Source organism: Protomyctophum parallelum, assembly GCF_964188405.1.
Source record: "Protomyctophum parallelum genome assembly, chromosome: 2".
Taxonomy (NCBI): Eukaryota; Metazoa; Chordata; class Actinopteri; order Myctophiformes; family Myctophidae; genus Protomyctophum; species Protomyctophum parallelum.
The window spans coordinates 34,289,733-34,310,320 of NC_139699.1; the positions used below are offsets into that span (position 1 = coordinate 34,289,733).

The window sequence follows — 20,588 nt, forward strand, 5'->3', positions numbered from 1 at the left end:
ACTTCAACAGGTCAGTGTCATGAAGTTACACTTCAACAGGTCAGTGTCATGGAGTTACACTTCAACAGGTCAGTGTCATGAGGTTACACTTCAACAGGTCAGTGTCATGAAGTTACACTTCAACAGGTCAGTGTCATGAGGTTACACTTCAACAGGTCAGTGTCATGAAGTTACACTTCAACAGGTCAGTGTCATGAAGTTACACTTCAACAGGTCAGTGTCATGAAGTTACACTTCAACAGGTCAGTGTCATGAAGTTACACTTCAACAGGTCAGTGTCATGAAGTTACACTTCAACAGGTCAGTGTCATGGAGTTACACTTCAACAGGTCAGTGTCATGAGGTTACACTTCAACAGGTCAGTGTCATGAAGTTACACTTCAACAGGTCAGTGTCATGAGGTTACACTTCAACAGGTCAGTGTCATGAAGTTACACTTCAACAGGTCAGTGTCATGAGGTTACACTTCAACAGGTCAGTGTCATGAAGTTACACTTCAACAGGTCAGTGTCATGAAGTTACACTTCAACAGGTCAGTGTCATGAAGTTACACTTCAACAGGTCAGTGTCATGAAGTTACACTTCAACAGGTCAGTGTCATGAAGTTACACTTCAACAGGTCAGTGTCATGAAGTTACACTTCAACAGGTCAGTGTCATGAGGTTACACTTCAACAGGTCAGTGTCATGAAGTTACACTTCAACAGGTCAGTGTCATGGAGTTACACTTCAACAGGTCAGTGTCATGAAGTTACACTTCAACAGGTCAGTGTCATGAAGTTACACTTCAACAGGTCAGTGTCATGAAGTTACACTTCAACAGGTCAGTGTCATGGAGTTACACTTCAACAGGTCAGTGTCATGAAGTTACACTTCAACAGGTCAGTGTCATGAGGTTACACTTCAACAGGTCAGTGTCATGGAGTTACACTTCAACAGGTCAGTGTCATGAAGTTACACTTCAACAGGTCAGTGTCATGAAGTTACACTTCAACAGGTCAGTGTCATGAGGTTACACTTCAACAGGTCAGTGTCATGGAGTTACACTTCAACAGGTCAGTGTCATGAAGTTACACTTCAACAGGTCAGTGTCATGAAGTTACACTTCAACAGGTCAGTGTCATGAAGTTACACTTCAACAGGTCAGTGTCATGAAGTTACACTTCAACAGGTCAGTGTCATGAAGTTACACTTCAACAGGTCAGTGTCATGAAGTTACACTTCAACAGGTCAGTGTCATGAAGTTACACTTCAACAGGTCAGTGTCATGAAGTTACACTTCAACAGGTCAGTGTCATGGAGTTACACTTCAACAGGTCAGTGTCATGAAGTTACACTTCAACAGGTCAGTGTCATGAAGTTACACTTCAACAGGTCAGTGTCATGAAGTTACACTTCAACAGGTCAGTGCACTGGTCACCAGTGTTGATTTCCTCGACTAAATCTATAAAAAAAAAAAATGTCCTTCGAACACTAAAATGTTTGGGAGGGACTATAGTGGACAAGAGATCCAGTATAAAGGGCCTTTCAAATCGAAGTGTTTTAACACGCCTATAGACCTGCGTTTATTTTCTGTACGCACGGAGAAGTCGAGGGGCAACAGCGCAAACGTATTCTCGTGGGCGCGGTCCCGTGAATTTGTTGCGCACATGCTCGTTTCGCTGCCAGGACTGACCAGACCTGGATTCTGTTTAGCTATTTTTTTCTTTTTTCGCTTGCGTTGTGGCGACCCTCTTCATGAGCAGACCTGTCGTTGATCCATGGCGACAACGGCTGCGTTACATTTGGTTGCATGCTGAAAATAGCAGATCTTCAAGCTCACATTACATTTGGTTGCATGCTGTAAAACACTTTGGCTAACCAAAAAGAATAGTTGAAGGGCCTCTGAGGTCACTTGCATCATAACTTCACCCCGTCTGTCATAACGGAGGGCTGTGTTTCGTTAAGGAGTGTCCGTCCTGCTACAATTCCACTATTTACAAATGATGCCGAGGCTACCGCAGAAATGAGGAGAGTGCATACTTCATGGGGACTGTTTGTCATATTTCCTCCCGCCCCGCCCTTTGCTCCGAGCACAGTTAATAGCCTGGGCTGTCAGCCATTGGAACAGCACAGCCATGGTAGACATCCCAGGCATTGGAACCGTTCCCCAGAGGTCTGATCCTACCCTGAAAATGGACTGGCGAGACCTGCTAGAATCTAGCAGCTTATTACTAGCCACGTGCATCAGTAGATAGACGGTGCATCTATGGCACCATCTATTGCCCAAAGGCCTGAACTGCAACTCAGTCTGCAAAGTGGTACCCACACATTTAATAATTGTTTAATAACTTCCCTGCTGTTGTTTATTTGGATCCCCATTGGCTACTACCTTAGTAGCAGCTACTGTTCCTGGGGTCCACACATAAAATATGAAAACATTTTAGACGGTATAAGAAAAAAACAGTTAAACAATTAAAATACAACCAAGTGTTAAAATAATGACGGTATTGTACATCATTGCACAAGTATGTTAATTGTTAATTAACAGGTTAATGATAACTCAACAACCATAAATAGAATTTCTGTTTTTAAGTACAGATACAGTATGAAATAAACATTTAAAACAGTGTGCATTGTCTGTTAACCGTAATCAAAAAAGCAGATGACATGAGATATTTATTTAATTGTCTCCACCAGGCCGAAGGCATGGGGAGAGAGTATGTTTTGCACTCTGTCCGTGTGTGTGAGTGTGCGTCCGTCCGTCCGTCCGTCTGTTAACAGCTAATCTCCGGCACCGTAAAACACATTTTTTTAATATTACTCCTCCAGATTGCAGCATGCAATTTACGTGAAATCTTTCGCCATCTAGCGCCACCAACAGGTGGATTTTTGCAAAACACATTTTTGGAACAAAATGCCTCAAGTCATCCAATTTCTATCCAATTTTCACATTGGCCTATTATCGCACCACCAGGAGGCCACAACCTCACCTGCCCTGGTGGAGACCTGTGCCCTGACTTTATCTAGTTTCTTTTTAAAACCATATTTACTTGTTGCTTGTATGATTTGTGATGGAAGACTCTTTAGTTGCTCTATATATTACTGTGTGTTGCATTGCATTAGTTTTTGAGAAGGGAGACATAAAGAGAGCTTGTGATGAATGTCTGCTGTTGTTCAACTTGTTCATCAGAGCTAAACATCAGCCGGGACTCTAGATGAACCTCTGACAAATTGATTTTTCTAGAAAAGCAATTATACAAAAACATTATAATCAGCGATTCAAGGATTTCACAGTAACGTCTGAAGACTTATTTTCACTGAGGTCCTCTCACACTGAACTAAAACACTGCTTGGTCTGTTTGTGTGTGTGTGTGTGTGTGTGTGTGTGTGTGTGTGTGTGTGTGTGTGTGTGTGTGTGTGTGTGTGTGTGTGCGTGTGCGTGTGCGTGTGTGTGTTCCAGAAACGACTGGATCAGCGTAGGTTTCTGCTACCCACAAGGCACCACGTTCACCGTCATCTCCGACATCCACAACCGTCTGACCAAACAGACCCGCAAGACGGGCGTCTTTCTGAAGACCACCCAGAGAGACAAGATCAACCACTCCCACCTGGCCAGAGGGTACTACTACTGGGAGGAAGATACTGGGTGAGTCACAACCTGGAATGTTTTAGTGTTAGTCTAGTTTTAAAATCGATTAAATGTACAATATTTCGTGGGCCATGATGGCGACGTAATGGCTGATTTTAGACGTGGTTGCTTGCTGAAAATAGCTGGATCTCTTCTCCACTAGTCCCTCCCTAACATTTAGTTCTTGTCTGTCTGCCTGCAGCCTGCTGTTCCTCAAAGTGAAAGCCTACAACAGCAGGGAGGAGTTCGCCTTCTGCTCGGTCAAAGGCTGCGAGAGGGTCAAGATCACGGCGGTGGTTCCCAGAGGCAGTCCTCCCGCTGACTGCATGGCCCGGGCATACCCCCGGCATGCAGAGATGCCCATCGTTGATGTGCCCATGCCCAGGAAACTGCCCGATGCCAGGCTGGTGAGCAGAACTCATGTGTGCTAATGAGAGCAGTTCCTTAGTTTGTTTTTCTTGTCTGTCCAATTATGTTTCCATCTGTTCCATCTTGTCGAGAAGTTATCAGAATTTTTTTCCCCTGGATTCCTTGGGTCATGACGCATCTCCCCATATAGGCCACGCCCATTTCCGTCCCAGATTTTCTGCTATTTAGAATGTTCTTCAAAACACACTTTTATTTTCTAAACCTACAGATTTTGTCCGAATCTCACAGAAATCGGTACACATGATCTCTGGACCTTTCCGACTGCGTTCGGCCTTAATCGTCGTCCGAAGTTAGTGGGAAGGGCCTATTTTACAAAAAATGCCACAAATCACGAACGGAATGTCCAATCCATCCCAAATTTGAATCAGATGGTAGTTTAATCAACCAAAAGCGATTCCATTTTCATCCATAGGGGATGCCGCAAATGCGAATTTAACCGTTTCTTGCAGAAAAATGATTTTTGGGGGTATAAATCCCCACCGAATTACGTGACATTATAATTGGCTAGCAATATTAGTGGGAGGGGCATATGTAATATGCATATGTAATCACACTTTGCAATTTTTCAAAATTGTGACTTTTCTAGTTATTATTATTTATTATTGTTGTTGTTGTTGTGTTTCAGCACACACCAGAGCATTTCCTGGAGCTCAAAGTGGAATCCTACAACACTCGCTTCTTCCACATCAAGGAGGACTTCGCCTACACTGAGGTGACTCTAGTTCTCCTGTTGGGATCAGTGGCCAAAGTCAAATTAAAACTAAGCCATGATGACTAAAACTAAATATACTGACATTTTTTGTCAACAAATAAAAACTGGGCTAAAATGTTAGGGAGTGACTAGTGACTAGGGACTAGTGACTAGTGGTGAAGTAATTTTATGTTTTGTTGCGCTCAGGTGTTAAAATAGCAGTTATTTGTCACTGATTGGCTGTGTCTCTCTGCAGGTGAACGGTAAGAAGATGTACCAATCAGAAGACGGAGTTCACCTGACGGTGCTGGACGGACAGGATGGAACGCAGACAGACAGGAAGGCCTTCAGGAACTCCATCCTCCAGGGAATCCCCGCGCAGATAGACAGCTACGTCAGCTCACTGAGAGAGGGGTAAGACAGGTCATCAGACAGACAGCTACGTCAGCTCACTGAGAGAGGGGTAAGACAGGTCATCAGACAGACAGCTACGTCAGCTCGCTGAGAGAGGGGTAAGACAGGTCATCAGACAGACAGCTACAGTATGCCCCCCCTGCTCCGTACAGATGTTGGTTGTTTCTTCAGCCTAATTATTGGAACAGTAACCTAATACTGTCCTCATTAATAATGTCTCTGTAATGTCCTAATAATGGAACAGTAACCTAATACTGTCCTCATTAATAATGTCTCTGTAATGTCCTAATAATGGAACAGTAACCTAATACTGTCCTCATTAATAATGTCTCTGTAATGTCCTAATAATGGAACAGTAACCTAATACTGTCCTCATTAATAATGTCTCTGTAATGTCCTAATAATGGAACAGTAACCTAATACTGTCCTCATTAATAATGTCTCTGTAATGTCCTAATAATGGAACAGTAACCTAATACTGTCCTCATTAATAATGTCTCTGTAATGTCCTAATAATGGAACAGTAACCTAATACTGTCCTCATTAATAATGTCTCTGTAATGTCCTAATAATGGAACAGTAACCTAATACTGTCCTCATTAATAATGTCTCTGTAATGTCCTAATAATGGAACAGTAACCTAATACTGTCCTCATTAATAATGTCTCTGTAATGTCCTAATAATGGCCGGTGCAAATAGTGGCCTGGTTCCTTTAAGACACCCGGGGTCCAAAACGGTTCTGTGTATTAAAATGCCCGGTTTACTATTTGCAGATATTCTGTGTAGATGTTATACTGAAGCACTGACAGTTCCACACACACACACACACACACACTAGGGGTGCACGATTATGAAATTATGACCGATGTCCAATCTCCGATTATTTGCAGGGTCATATCTGCCGAATTTCTGACCGATTCCGATATTATAGAGAGGACGACAATTAAAACAATCCTAGGCCATAGGGGTCAAAGTTAATAATTCCAAGTGTATGTTTTCACAACTGAATGAGATACACACATTAAATGTAGAAAATGTTTAAGTTTATTTTTACTTATCATATTTGATTTGGCTTTTGTTCTAGACTAGAGATACTTTTGCACTTTTTATATTGAACTTGTTTTTTTACATTTTTAAAACATTTTTGCTGGTGAAATCGTGCATCACACACACACACACACACACACACACACACACACACACACACACACACACACACACACATACATTTCGATTTCTTTATTTTAATCCACAAATTACAATTAATTTTACAAGGAAACAAATATAACGGGGTTGACAGTTCATGTTCACTTAGGGATACAGAACAGTATTTGGCAAGTTGTTTGGCTTTGCTTTTTGTCATGCCAGCTAATCTTATGCACATGGCCCAGGCTTCCGAATATCAGTATGGCAAATCTACAGTGATACCCCAAGTTTGTTATACTTCCAAGTAATGGTTGATACTTAGAATATTTATCTTGGAATGCCTGGTCCATGTACAAATCAAAGACACAGCCCACCTCCAGAATCAGGACCTCCTTGTGTCTGGTGTCAACAAAGACAACATCAGGTGTATTCGGGATGTTAGCAAAGACATCGCATGCACAGCTAAGCCAATCTGGTAACACTCTTGAATGTTTATACATTGCTGCACTAGATGGCACATACTTTCGAACTGCATCAGACACTAGGTCAACAATCCGGTCGTGGCGAGCAATATATACGTTTTTGTATGCACTACAACCATTTGTTATGTGTGCGATGGATTCTAGGTGTTGTTCAGAATCATGATGGTTTATACAGAGTGGAGTGTGGGTGTCGGGATACCAGATTGACAGATTGTACTTGGTTGGTAATACTTGTAGTCTTGCTTTGATGGTGAATTTTAAAACATCCTCCCCAATAGCAGCATTTTTGTACATCGAATGTGAAACAGAGTGATCAGCTGAATCAACACAGGCCAACTTTCCCTGCAGTCGAAGGCTACGCCAATGTTTTTTTGCTTCAGTCTGTTTTGTGCTAAGCAGAACCCTTCTTGTTGTTTCTTCCTGTAGTCTAGTGCAGGGGTCCTCAACTAGAAATGGTCCACAAATATTTTTTTGAATAAGACCGAGGTCCGGTCCCATCAGGCCGGGAGTTATACGCCCTGGCAGGCCAAACTGTGCGCGCGCCAGAATTTTGGGGGACCTTGGGGGACATTTTGGGGGCCTTTGCAGCAATTTCACATGAGAAATGTACCATCTGATGTTATTTATATTATTAACTTAAAAAAGAAAATTTTGGGTGGTCCGCAAAGAGGTGGTCCGCGGTCCGGTCGCGGGCCGCGGTCCGGTCGCGGACCGCGGTCCGGTCGCGGACCGCGGTCCGCCAGTTGAGTACCCCTGGTCTAGTGTCCCGCTCCCTGGTGGGTGAGTCTTTCCTCCTAAAGCCTAGAAAGTTATTCTGGTCTGCGTGTCTCTCACACACACACACACACACACACACACACACACACACACACACACACACAGACTGACTGACTGACTGACTGACTGACTGACTGACTGACTGACTGACTGACTGACTGACTGACTGACTGACTGACTGACTGACGCTCTCTCCATATCTGTTGCATTAAAACTCCCTCGTCCCCTGTCCTTCCAGGTCCATTGTCGTGCTGACCTCTAAGGGTCGTCTGGTGACCAGAGGACCCTGGGTTAAAGTTCTGGAGAAGCTTGGAGTGGACAAGAGCGTCAAATTGAAAGGTGAGGTCATAGCGCAGAGCAGAGCAGAGCGCGCATCTCCTAGCTCCTAACTGATCAGGTACAGTACAGTTACTGTCTCCTATAACTGATCAGGTACAGTACAGTTACTGTCTCCTATAACTGATCCTGTGAGGTACCGTACAGTTACTGTCTCCTAACTCAGGGGTTCTCAACGTTTTTGGCTGTGGAGCCCTGGAAATGCTTTGGCCATGTAGTGGAACTCTGAGTCTGAGATGTAGTGGAGTAGAAGTAATTAGTATTGGAAAGTACTGGAAATTTTAAATATACTCAAGTAAAGTACAAATACATCAAAATTGTACTTGTAAGTAAATGTACGTACTTAGTTACTTTACACCACTGCAAATGTCACTGCTCTGAACTCTGAACGTCTTGAGCAAAAAACAAGCCATGCATGAGGTGGATGTTTTTCAGCAGGAAGTCCAGTAGAGGGCGCCATTGCTACGCTGCGTGTACTTAGATATACAGCACAGGTCTCTGTGTGAAAGGAAATGGACAAATCGCCAGTGTTAATTTTGACAGCAACTTATCTTTTCAGAGCCCAACACCCGAGTGCAAGCAAACATAAAATGACTTGTCTTTTAATACTACTTCTCCACTAGTCCCTCACTAACATTTTAGTCTAGTTTATTTGTTTTCAAAATCATCGCAATATTTTGTCTTAGTTTTAGTCATCATAGCTTGGTTTCTAGTCAGTTTTTAATTAGTTTTCGTCAGTGGAAAAAACTGCAAGTGAGTCCATCCATCAACCCATCCATCCATCCATCCATCCATCCATCCATCCCTGTTTGTTTGTCCTCCTACAGATAAGGTGGTTCTGGTGGGCTTCATGTTGTGTTTCTCCTCCTACAGATAAGGTGGTTCTGGTGGGCTTCATGTTGTGTTTCTCCTCCTACAGATAAGGTGGTTCTGGTGGGCTTCATGTTGTGTTTCTCCTCCTACAGATAAGGTGGTTCTGGTGGGCTTCAAGGGCTCGTTCCGTCCTGACTGGGTGCGTCTGGAGCTGGGCGAAGAGAGAGCCAAGGTCCACCAGGTGCTTCCAATCCCCGTCGTCCACAAGATGAAGCTATGAGACCCATCTCCTGATGCACACACACACTCACGCACATGCACGCACTCACGCACGCACGCACGCACACACACACACACACACACACACACACACACACACACACACACAGGCACGAAGCTATGAGGGCAGTGTGGAGTTGGGACAGCCCAGAGACTGACTGAAGCCCCCATCTCCCGATATGAGCACACATGCACACACACTGTCACACACATACATACACACACACGCACACACACATGCACACACATGTACACAGACGCACACACACACACACACACACTCTGCCAACAGTTCCTCCAAGTTTTCTTTTTTTTGGCAAAAAGAGCAAAAAAAGCCTCAGAGAGCCAGCCAGCACCGACTGCCACGACAACATGAAACGTGTGTCTGTGCGACAGCGAGGCGAGACCCGCCCATCGCCCGCCCATCCGACGCTCACAGCGAGGCGAGACCCACCCATCGCCCGCCCATCCGATGCTCACAGCGAGGCGAGACCCACCCATCGCCCGCCCATCCGATGCTCACAGCGAGGCGAGGCCCACCCATCGCCTGCCCATCCGACGCTCACAGCGAGGCGAGGCCAACCCATCGCCCGACGCTCACAGCGAGGCGAGGCCAACCCATCGCCCGACACTCACAGCGAGGCGAGGCCAACCCATCGCCCGACACTCACAGCGAGGCGAGGCCCACCCATTGCCCGACGCTCACAGCGAGGCGAGGCCCACCCATCGCCCGACCATCCGGCGCTCACAGCGAGGCGAGGCCCACCCATCGCCCGACCATCCGACGCTCACAGCGAGGCGAGGCCCACCCATCGCCCAACGCTCACAGCGAGGCGAGGCCCACCCATCGCCCGACCATCCGACGCTCACAGCGAGGCGAGGCCCGCCCGTCGCCCGTGGGAAGGACAGGGAGTGGAGTCATCTGGGGTCATCTGATCCGAACTGAACGCATGCGTATATCTGCCAGCAAGCAGGCAGCCGTCGGTCTGTCTGTCTGTTTGTTTGTCTGTCTGTCTGTCTGTCTGTCTGTCTGTCTGTCTGTTATCGTGACAAAACGACATGTGTACGAACGTTGAGTCATTCGACCGTACTGCTTGTTTGACTGAAACTTGACTTTTAAAAAAAGCGAGAAGAGAAAAGAGACACACAAAAAAAACAGAAAGAAATTCCAACAAAGAAACATTCCTGGTGTTTGTGACGGTGTTGAACTTCATTCCCAGGGATGCTCTTCAGCACTATGTTGACTTGATATCGTGATGTTTTTTCTCTCATATTTTGTTATCATATCATAATAATAACGTTTGTGGTCCGTCTGTCTTATCTGTGTTTTAGGGTGTACCAGCAAGAAGCCAAAAAAAAAACAGACAACCAGAAATTTTTAATTTAAAACAAATGATCTCTTTAACACGAAGCCCACCAGAAACGTAGACCACGTAGATAAGCTTTAGTCTTGTAGCCAAAACCGTAGCCTACATTTTCTAGGCTTTACATTCTTCAATCCATGTTTTGATCGGATCGCATCGATAGCTGTCTCTCGTTAGCATCCCAGGGTAAAGTGTGACAGTGTGACCATTTTGAAGACTATGTGCTGCTTTCAATGGCCTGTATCTCCAAATAGGGCTTTCACTTCTAGTGATTTTTACTAGTTGACTACTTGCCTAGTTTACTAGTCGACTAGTTTTTTTTCTTATCAACTAGTAGTTGACTAGTACCAACAAGGTCTACTAGTGGATTTACTAGTCGATTAGTTGAATAGTCGACTAGTTGCTTAAAGCCCTATCTCCAAATCGGCGCAATGATTGTCGTCTCTGGTTTTCCGACAGCAGTCGCTGTGATACTCGCGGTCAGGTTTTTTCTGCACCGAGGAAGACATCAACAACTGATCAAGACACCGCACACCATTATGTCATCGTAACATCCGGTTACGGCTATTTGGCTCTTCAAAATTAGGGTTGAAAGGGGAAAATCCTTGGCAATGCGTGATTAATTAATAAATTAATCCTCGCAGAAAAGTATTTGATACACACAATGTACGATTCTGGCAATGTGCAATTATAATTATAATACCCCCATTGTAAAAAAAGAAAAAAAAGGTAAAGAGAAATATTCGCTCAAATCTGGCGAGAAGCGGGAAGCTTTCTCTTTGCGGAAATAGCTGGACTTTTTTCGGGAGGTCGTAGCGGTCTAGTGTTTTGTATGTTTAAATGTGTTTTTATTAAAGCTTCCACAGATTGATAACAGAGATATATTTTATACTTATTTATTGTACAGACACAAGTGAACCAATTCTAGAAGGGACATCTTTTTGAGTTGTAATGTATTCATGTCCTAAAAATACTGTATGTAAACAACATGGTGTCCTTTCTAAAATAATTATGAATACTGTTGTACAAAGACACACACACACACACACACACACACACGTGCACACACACACACACACACACACACACACACACACACACACACACACCCCAATGTGTTGTATATGGTTATAGTCCATGACTTGTTTTCAAGCACACACACACCAATGTGTTGTATTATGTAAAGTGATGAAATCACAATACTTTTTGTACAGAAATAAATAAATATTGAACCATTCTCCTTGGCTGTCCATGATAAAACTACTATACAGCAACTGCACATTCAATTTATCCTGCTTTTTTTAGTTTTGAAGTTGTTGGTCTTGAAAGTAAAGACTTGAGTGAGGTTTGAACCTACAACCTCCAGATCATGTAGCCAATGACCTAACTCACTGAATTACGTGCTACCTGCAACAGCATGGTCTTCCTTTGCCTTTGAGTACCAACATTGGTACACAAAGATAAACATAAAATAACAGGAGCTTGGTCTATTGTTTGTTGTGCTGTTGTTTATGAATCACAATGGAAACAAGCCTCTGGCTTTTCTGTAATTATCTGTTTGGCTTTTTGTACACAACCAGCACATTGCCTCTGTGGGTAAAGAGCCTCCCTGGGAATGTGGAGGCCATAGGTTCCCTCCCAGTGCTTCCCCAGACAGTGCCCTCCCAGTGTGCCCCAGTGCCCCCCCCCCCCCCCCTAGTGTCCCCCTAGTGCCTCCCCAGACAGTGCCCCCCAGTGTGTCCCCCCCACTGCCTCCCCAGACAGTGTCCACCCAGTGCCTCCCCAGACAGTGCCCCCCAGTGCCTCCCCAGACAGTGTCCATCCAGTGCCTCCCCAGACAGTGCCCCCCACTGCCTCCCCAGACAGTGTCCATCCAGTGCCTCCCCAGACAGTGTCCATCCAGTGCCTCCCCAGACAGTGTCCATCCAGTGCCTCCCCAGACAGTGTCCATCCAGTGCCTCCCCAGACAGTGTCCATCCAGTGCCTCCCCAGACAGTGTCCATCCAGTGCCTCCCCAGACAGTGCCCCCCACTGCCTCCCCAGACAGTGTCCATCCAGTGCCTCCCCAGACAGTGCCCCCCAGTGCCTCCCCAGACAGTGTCCCCCCAGTGCCTCCCCAGACAGTGACCCCCAGTGCCTCCCCAGACAGTGCCCCCCCCCCCCCCCCCCCCCAGACAGTGCCCCCCCCCCCCAGTGCCTCCCCAGACAGTGCCCCCCAGTGTCTCCCCAGACAGTATTTTTTTTAAATCCTTCAAAAATCATGAAAAACGACATACAATAGTACGGAGCCCCTGAATGGCCATGCATTCAAAATATATTTTATGTTGTACGTACAAGATAATATCTCGTCCGTACAAGATATTATCTCGTATGTACAAGATATTATCGTACGTACAAGATATTATCTTGTCCGTTAGACAAGGCTAGAATGGGGTTGCTAGGTAAGTATGTAGGACTAGTAGCATGCCAAAGTTTGTGCTATTGCCAGAGAATGCATTGGGCGTTTAAGTTAAATAACTCAGAAACTACAAAACATTTCAAAGTATATATACAATATTAGTGTATGAAGGACATTTATATGCTTATTTATTTATTTATTTAATTAATTCTACCTATAAAACCTCCATTTAGTCTATTGTAGGCTACAACTGAGTGTATTGTTTTCTAATTTATGGCAAGGGTCATGATTGAAAAAATCCTGAGTACAAGCATAATACAATATGGAGTGTTGATTTAAGTGTAAAAACTGTTGACATTTACACTTCTGCAAACCACTGATGTTGAATGTTTGAAACATTTCTGAACCAAAATAATATGTTTCATACTGCTGTGGTATGTCGAATGAACTGAAGTCAGTTGGAAAATCGAATTTGACATTCGACCAGGGGAGGCGCTAACCGCTAATGCCTCTCTGGCTGCAAAAGTTTAATCATAGCAGGCTACACTTCAATGCAGCCAGATAATGTCAGTCATACTGTCATGAAATACAGTATATATAAAAATACTTGTGTGTGTGCGTGCGTCTGTGTGTGTGCGTGTGTGTGTGTGTGTGTGTGTGGGGGGGGGGGGGGGGGGGTGGCTTGAGCTGAAGTGGGACTGTGGGAGTGGGATCCATAATAACGCACGTGTATTTAATAGGGCCGGGACTAATTGCGATTAATTTAGATTAATTAACTACAGAAAAATTAATCGCGATTAACTACAGATAAATTAATCGCACCTTTTTTTGACCGCGGAACGTTTCTCACTGGGCGCTGGAAATAATAAAAAGTCACCCCATTTTGTGTTGCCTAGAACTGGAGGTCTGACAAAAAACAGTAACAATACTAGAAAAAGTGCCCTTCCGGGCACAGGTCTCCACCAGGTTATCCACAGATCCGTGCAGTTAGAGGTAAAAACACTTTTCGGCCAGTTATAGCGCCACCTTGAGGCTGAGTTGAAATTGTTCATGTGGCATTTCGTCCTCGGCCTAGTGGGAATGTGGGTGCACAATTTCACGGAAATCACGCGATGTGTTCATGATTTGCAGCATTTTGTTTGAAACTGAGCACTCCTGTGAACTTTGGAAGCCAATCTTAACCAATCAGGATGGAGTCTGATAAATCTGAAAGACCCGTTTGGTTGAATGGCTCTAGAGAGACTGTGTACCAATTTGCGTGATGTTTGGACAAAATCTGTAGGTGTACTGTGCGAAAACGTGTTTTGCACAAAGCGGCCTCCTGGTGGCGCTATAACAGGCCGTTCTGGAAAGTTTGGGGCAGAGGTTCATGGTTGGCATCCAGGGAGTGTGTGTGCAAAATATGGCATTGAAAAACTTGTTTTGCACAAAGCGGCCTCCTGGTGGCGCTATAACAGGCCGTTCTGGAAAGTTTGGGGCAGAGGTTCATGGTTGGCATCCAGGGAGTGTGTGTGCAAAATATGGCATCGACCGGGTTAACGGTGGCCGAGATTAGCTGTTCACGGACACACACACACACGGACACACACACACACACGCGGACGGACGGAGTGCAAAACATACTCTCCCCACATGCCTTCGGCCTGGTGGAGACAATGAAGTAAGTACAGCTTGACTGAGATGTACTTGCTACTGTTACTAAAAAAAATTCAGACCTCCAGTTCTAGGCAACACAGAATGGGGTGACTTTTTATTATTATTTCCACAACAGGTATATTAATGACAGTAAAATGTTGAAAATGAGTGGTATCCTGTCACTATTCGTTGATTCACTGGGATACCAAAAACATTTAAAAAAAAGGTTTCTCGCTGTTCTCGGGTTGAATATTGATATGCGATTAAAATGCGATTAATCTAGATTAATTAATCGCAAAGCCTCTGATTAATTAGATAAAAAAAATTAATCGAGTCCCAGCTCTAGTATTTAAGACAGTCATCAGCAGCTCGTACCTTTTGGTCACACCACCACGACCAGACACACGCCCAACAAGGCAAGCACGCTGCTCTAGAGACCGCGTGTTTAAACCACACAAGCCGTTTACGGTTTGTTTCAATATTTAACACCTCGGAATGTAACTTTTATTGACATGTAGGCCTACATGGAGTTAATGAGAGTCGTGAGTTTTCACCAGGCTGGTGAAAAACCAAACAACTATAAGAAGCTGTGGAAACAGAAGTAGGCCGTTATGTCCATCAGCTGATCAAACTCAGGTGAGTCACTGACAGGGAAAGTTCAGGAGCTCTAGGACCCCACGTCTGTCTAGCTATGCTGCATCACGTGACTCCTCCTTGTACGTATGCTTGTATGCTTTTTTAGACAGTGGTTTTAGACATAGGCCTACAAGGATTCCACCCGATATATCGCTTAATATGGTTGGTAAACAATCCACCTGCAACCTGTGTAAAGTTGATTTTACTCATGAACAAAAAAAATCATTATACATAAAAGTCCAGACTACCTTGAGAAAATGCTTGTTTTATTACATAGTCATTTCTCCATCCCCCGATTCAAGCTTCATGACATGATGTAACTTGGTACTCAACATGAAACACACAAAAACAAATCAAAGCCAACCGTTTGTCATCATCTGTGGCCAAGGTAGGTGATTAGAAATTATATTTTTAGGCCAATATACAAAATAAATCAAGTAAGCATGAACTAAAAACATACACTTTATTTGCAACCAGCGGGGACACTTTGATACAAAAATACTTAATTGTTACATAGTTAGACCAGATGTTTTGTGCTGACCTTCGACCTGCTGCTACACTGAAATCTCCTCGGAAGGCATTTTTAGACTACGAAGGGCTAATCCAGAACGGTCCTTAACCTGAACCAGTTTCCTTAACCAGAACTACCCCTGACATAAAAAAAGAAAACTCATCAAAGTGAAAATAGTCAATCTACAAGCTCACCACACACATTGTGTGAGCATGTAAATAGGCAAGTTTCACTATTTTAGTAACATTTTGCAAGTATTTTGAAAGTATAGTATAATGAAAGTATAGTGGTTAGTACCACCTCATGAGCAGGGCCCAAACTGAACAGGTAAAATAACACAATTTCATAATAATGTCATTTTCCATTGGGAATCCTAGATTTCTTGAGCCTAGACAAAAATGGGAGGTCAGTTCCGACAATTGAGAAGAATGTGGAACGAAGGGTTGTACACCGGACCATGATGCAGATGTTATTTTGTCGTCGTCGATGTCGTCTCCTCTGGGCCCTTGGGGTCACCTGCCTTTTTTTGCTTCTGTCGCATCACCTCTGCATCCCTTAAAAAAAAAAAAAAAAAGCGTACAGGAAAAGGGGCAGTTTGAGCTACAGAATAAACATAGTATACAGCCGTTTAAAATGCAACATAATTATCACCCTGAGCGCACAGGACGGAGTTCTCCGCCCTATCAATATTAGTAACGCCCAGCGCACAAGACGGAGATTGATCAAAAGTGATCGCATCGCTCCACAGGCTGGGAGTGTCTGTTGCGCACAGTGGGACGTCATCGAAAATGTTCCACCCCGTTTAGCCGACGAGATGGAAAATCTCAAAACATGAATAACTATTCTAAATCATTCCGTCCAATTCTAAGAAGAGATTATGTGTTAGACAGCCCACCGCAGTCCCGTCACTATACGCGATAGAATTAAATCATACCTCCCGTTGTCGATCGCCTCAAGTGTGTTTTGACTACATCTAACTAATATCTGGTCCGTCGCTAAATGTGCTCCGCTGCTATAAATCGCTGGGTGCTATGATTTAATGGATTAAATAACCCAGGGAGTTCGGGGTGTTATATACACTATGTAGTGGGGGTCCCTGCTTCATCTCTCTCAGGTAAAGGGCCCTTGGACTGAAAAATGTTTAAGACTTAAATGTTTAAGTAATTCATTGTCAAACTTATTAATTCAAGGAACCACAGTGTGACACTGCAAAATGTTGTGTACAAATTAATGCGTTTCCAGTTCAAATCTGCTACGGAGCCAATCAAATTAAGCCGTGGGAAAATGAACTGGAACAGGAAACCCGTCTGGAAACCCGGGACTACAGTTATGCACAGAGCCTGTTAACTCCTAGCTGTTTCTGGTGTAATAAATGTATTGTACAGCAGTGCTTCCCAAACCTTTTCATGTCAAGGACCACCAAAATGATACTCATTAGCCTGCAGACCCCCCATTTGAAAATATATGCCAAAGAGCCCCATAAGAGAAGGTTTTTACGAGCAGTGATGTTCAACCATTTTAATTTCAAGGGTCCCCGGGTTGACCTGAATTAGGCTACGGCGCCCCATTTAATGGCATTTCTATCTCTGGGACCCCAATGTACATTGTAAATTTAACTCTGGGTGTACAAATGGAACCAAATGGAGCCGTTACGGTCCATTTGGTTCCATTTGTACACTCTCAGAGTTACAGACCCATAAGGGTCCATTTGGTGCCATATGGCGTTGTTGCGTCCAGAATGTGGCATGCTTCTGAAGTTCAGAACGCTTGGGCGATGCGGCGTGAGCTTGTGGATCGTCCGTTTTCGGCACACGAGTCGACACCGTTGTACCACAAAGTAAAATCTGTCAGAACGAACGTGCACACATCAACATACAGCGCCTGCCAGGCTGCCAAGTCTCAACAATACCATCACTGGTTGGCTTATTATTGTTTTCAGATCGTTGTTGTTTAATGGTTGTGACTCAACCCTCAACACTCATCTCTTGCTGATAGTAAGCAGCGCGCCATGGGTTGTGAAAGTGGCACCTCCAGGGTCCTCCGAATGGAACTATTAAGAGAGCTACCTCTAATGTTCTCATTGTTAAAGGAAAATGCTAGTATTTACAGGACTTGTAACTTAAACAAAAACATAATTTTCAACTGGGAAAGGAAATGTCTCAAGCATGCAAGTAGAAAGTAAAAAAGATCACACCCATGTGAAGTGAGGGGCGCTCTAATTGTACATCATCATGATGTAAAATAGTCACTGCCTATAATTTGAGTCAAATGTTTCACATTTTGTTTACCATTGCTTTGCAAAACAATGCCATTTACTGCTTTTTATATAGAAATAAAATTGATATTATGCATAATTAAGTTCAGCCTTTTGACCCGGCCCTCCAAAATATTTTCTGTTTCTCATTTGGCCCCTTAGGAAAAATAATTGCCCACCCCTGATTTAGCTGGTGACCCCCTGGAACTCCCTCAAGGACCCCACTTTGGGAACCACTGTTGTACATTGTCTCTTTGACAAATAAATAACATGTTCCTCCACATCTACAGTACCTCGTTTTACGAGCAGCAGCGGACAGGCCGTCCTCTTCCTTCTTCTTTTTACTTGAGTCTGCACCTTGTTTCTTGGCATTCTTGGCACGTGCAAGTTCACGCTGGTTTCCTCCTACACAACACAAACAAAAATAATTTGTGACCCAACAACACAAATTTCACGCTGGTTTCCTCCTACACAACACCAACAAAAACAATAAGTGACCCAACAACACAAAGTTCACGCTGGTTTCCTCCTACACAACACCAACAAAAACAATAAGTGACCCAACAACAAGTTCACGCTGGTTTCCTCCTACACAACACAAACAAAAACAATAAGTGACCCAACAACAAGTTCACACTGGTTTCCTCCTACACAACACAAACAAAAACAATAAGTGACCCAACAACAAGTTCACGCTGGTTTCCTCCTACACAACACCAACAAAAACAATAAGTGACCCAACAACAAGTTCACACTGGTTTCCTCCTACACAACACAAACAAAAACAATAAGTGACCCAACAACACAAAGCTAAAATAGAGAAGTTATTCAATTAAAAAGGGCAATATCTACAATAAGTGAAATCATTTTACAATTTACAACTACAATGTATTTATACTATAGGAATATTAGACACTTATCCATAAAGGGGCAGCGGTGGCCGAACGGTTTGCGGAGCGGTCTTGATACCGAAAGGTCGCCGAGCTTAGTCCACTTCCCTGGGTAAACCAAGACCTTTGCTTTGCACAGGGACTTACAAGGGCGAGATTGGAATAAGCAAAGTAAAAATGTACTCTGACTTTGACTAGTAGAGTCAATAAACAAGTAAAACAATGGTTTAATAGGGATGGGAATTATCGATACATGCATTAATAGTTAATTGATACGTTTTCATAAGATTATCGATTGATTAACCGGTTAGTTGATAAGCAGCGTTTAAAAAGAAAATAAATTAGAATCTTAATTTCCCTCAATGTCCAACATAAATAAATAATAATATAATTAATAATAATAAATCTAGACTTTGCTGATATACAGAAAGAATACAAGGCATATTATATTCTTTAATTATAGTTATTTGACCAATTGAGATACAGGGCAATGCATCTTTGTATGAGAAATAGAATAAATGTAAAGTGCACTGTCTTGTCGGTCACATCACATGCAAAAGCTGAGACGTTTCGATTAGTTATTAACTTAAGTTTAACCAACTAATTTCTTAATGGTGATAAATCAATAAACTATTAACATCCCTAAATGGTAGGTCGTATAATGTCGAGAACAATGTAGTCACAGTGCCTCAAAGAAACTAGGATACCAGGTAAACGTTGTTTTTTCCTTCTTCTTTTTTTTAAATAGAGCTTTAACAAAAGGGCAAGCACTTACAAAAAACAACAAAAACTGTTGGAGGTATTAAAATAAAATAATCTACCAGTGATCAATCAAATACCTTATAAGGTGTTAAAGTCACCTACATACTAGCATCTCATCATAATATTTTAGACAGTATGTGTAGAAATGCTAAACGTTTATGATGAGCACTGGTGGTGACAACAGTGGACGTGGCAGAGGGGCGCTGTTGAGGAGCTCAAACAATAACACTGCAGAGTGGACGGTTCAACAACACGAAATAAACACTAATGTATGTCAAACTGAACAACAGCGCCTGTATGCCACGCGATTATATAGATACACACAGAGAGAGAGAGAGAGAGAGAGAGAGAGAGAGAGAGAGAGAGATGAATCATCGTCTCCCTTTAATCGGGCAGTGTCCAGAAAGCCGAAATGTGGGCTACTACCTATGGCTACTAGTACACTATGTAAATATGTATTTGACCATGTCCGATTATATTAGAATAGATTAAAAAAAATCAAAACAATTAACTCGCTTTTAAATGGTGCGTTCAGTGAAGAAAATAAATACATTAGGCCTATTGCTTGTATTTAGGGGCGTCGTACGACGGTAATATACATAGCCGATCTACAAGTTCACAGCACGTCGCGACCGTGACGCACCGTGAGCTTGTAGATCTGCCATTCCAGCAAATAGACGGGCGCCATGTTAAACTACTGCTGCCGAGGCGGTAGTGGTGAATCTGGTGATAAAAATCGATTACAAAACACGAAACGACAACAAGCAAATCCCTTCGCGATATAAAAACATTATGGAACTCACTCGTCATGTTGTGCAGTTGATGGTTGTTTTGGTAAGGTTGTCGGTTGTAAATCCCAGCAAAGGGCCGCTTTCTCCCTGGTGGTTTGTGTTTGTCGTGCTCCTCCTCTCCTCTTCAGAGTCAGTTGGTCTGTCCGGTGCGTCAACTCAATGCATTGGAGGCCGGGAGGGTGAATGATATCATCTCGCGAGAAGGGAAGTGGTCATCATCTGATCTGAATCTTCACGTCATTCATGCAGAAATCTGAGAAGAATCCCCCCTGGAAGAATCCCACCGGCAAAATAACGTAGTAAAGCCAAGGCAGGGGAAATGGGCCTACCGGTATTTAAAGTGCAAAAGGGCAAAATCGTGTTAATTTAT

General features: G+C 43.5%; 1 protein-coding gene and 1 long non-coding RNA gene across 3 annotated transcripts in view; one reads left to right on the plus strand and one right to left on the minus strand.

Moving 5' to 3' along the window:
• Nucleotides 1–9,601, plus strand: part of LOC310854833 (cell migration-inducing and hyaluronan-binding protein-like) — a 69,744-nt gene extending 60,143 nt beyond the window's left edge. For both annotated transcript variants that reach the window (XM_083759535.1, XM_083759536.1), the window contains 6 exons: nt 3,442–3,627; nt 3,812–4,016; nt 4,664–4,750; nt 4,986–5,143; nt 7,788–7,888; nt 8,851–9,601. In XM_083759535.1, coding sequence (XP_083615661.1) covers nt 3,442–3,627; nt 3,812–4,016; nt 4,664–4,750; nt 4,986–5,143; nt 7,788–7,888; nt 8,851–8,978 — 865 coding nt within the window. In that variant the 3' untranslated portion in view covers nt 8,979–9,601. The remainder of the gene's footprint in view (nt 1–3,441; nt 3,628–3,811; nt 4,017–4,663; nt 4,751–4,985; nt 5,144–7,787; nt 7,889–8,850) is intronic.
• Nucleotides 9,602–15,454: 5,853 nt separating this feature from the next.
• Nucleotides 15,455–20,368, minus strand: LOC310854817. Its single transcript, XR_014568931.1, has 3 exons — nt 20,231–20,368; nt 18,069–18,180; nt 15,455–16,075 (listed from the first exon to the last, which is right to left on the minus strand). It is a non-coding gene; the product is annotated as an uncharacterized lncRNA (long non-coding RNA).
• Between the last annotated feature and the right edge of the window lie 220 nt (nt 20,369–20,588).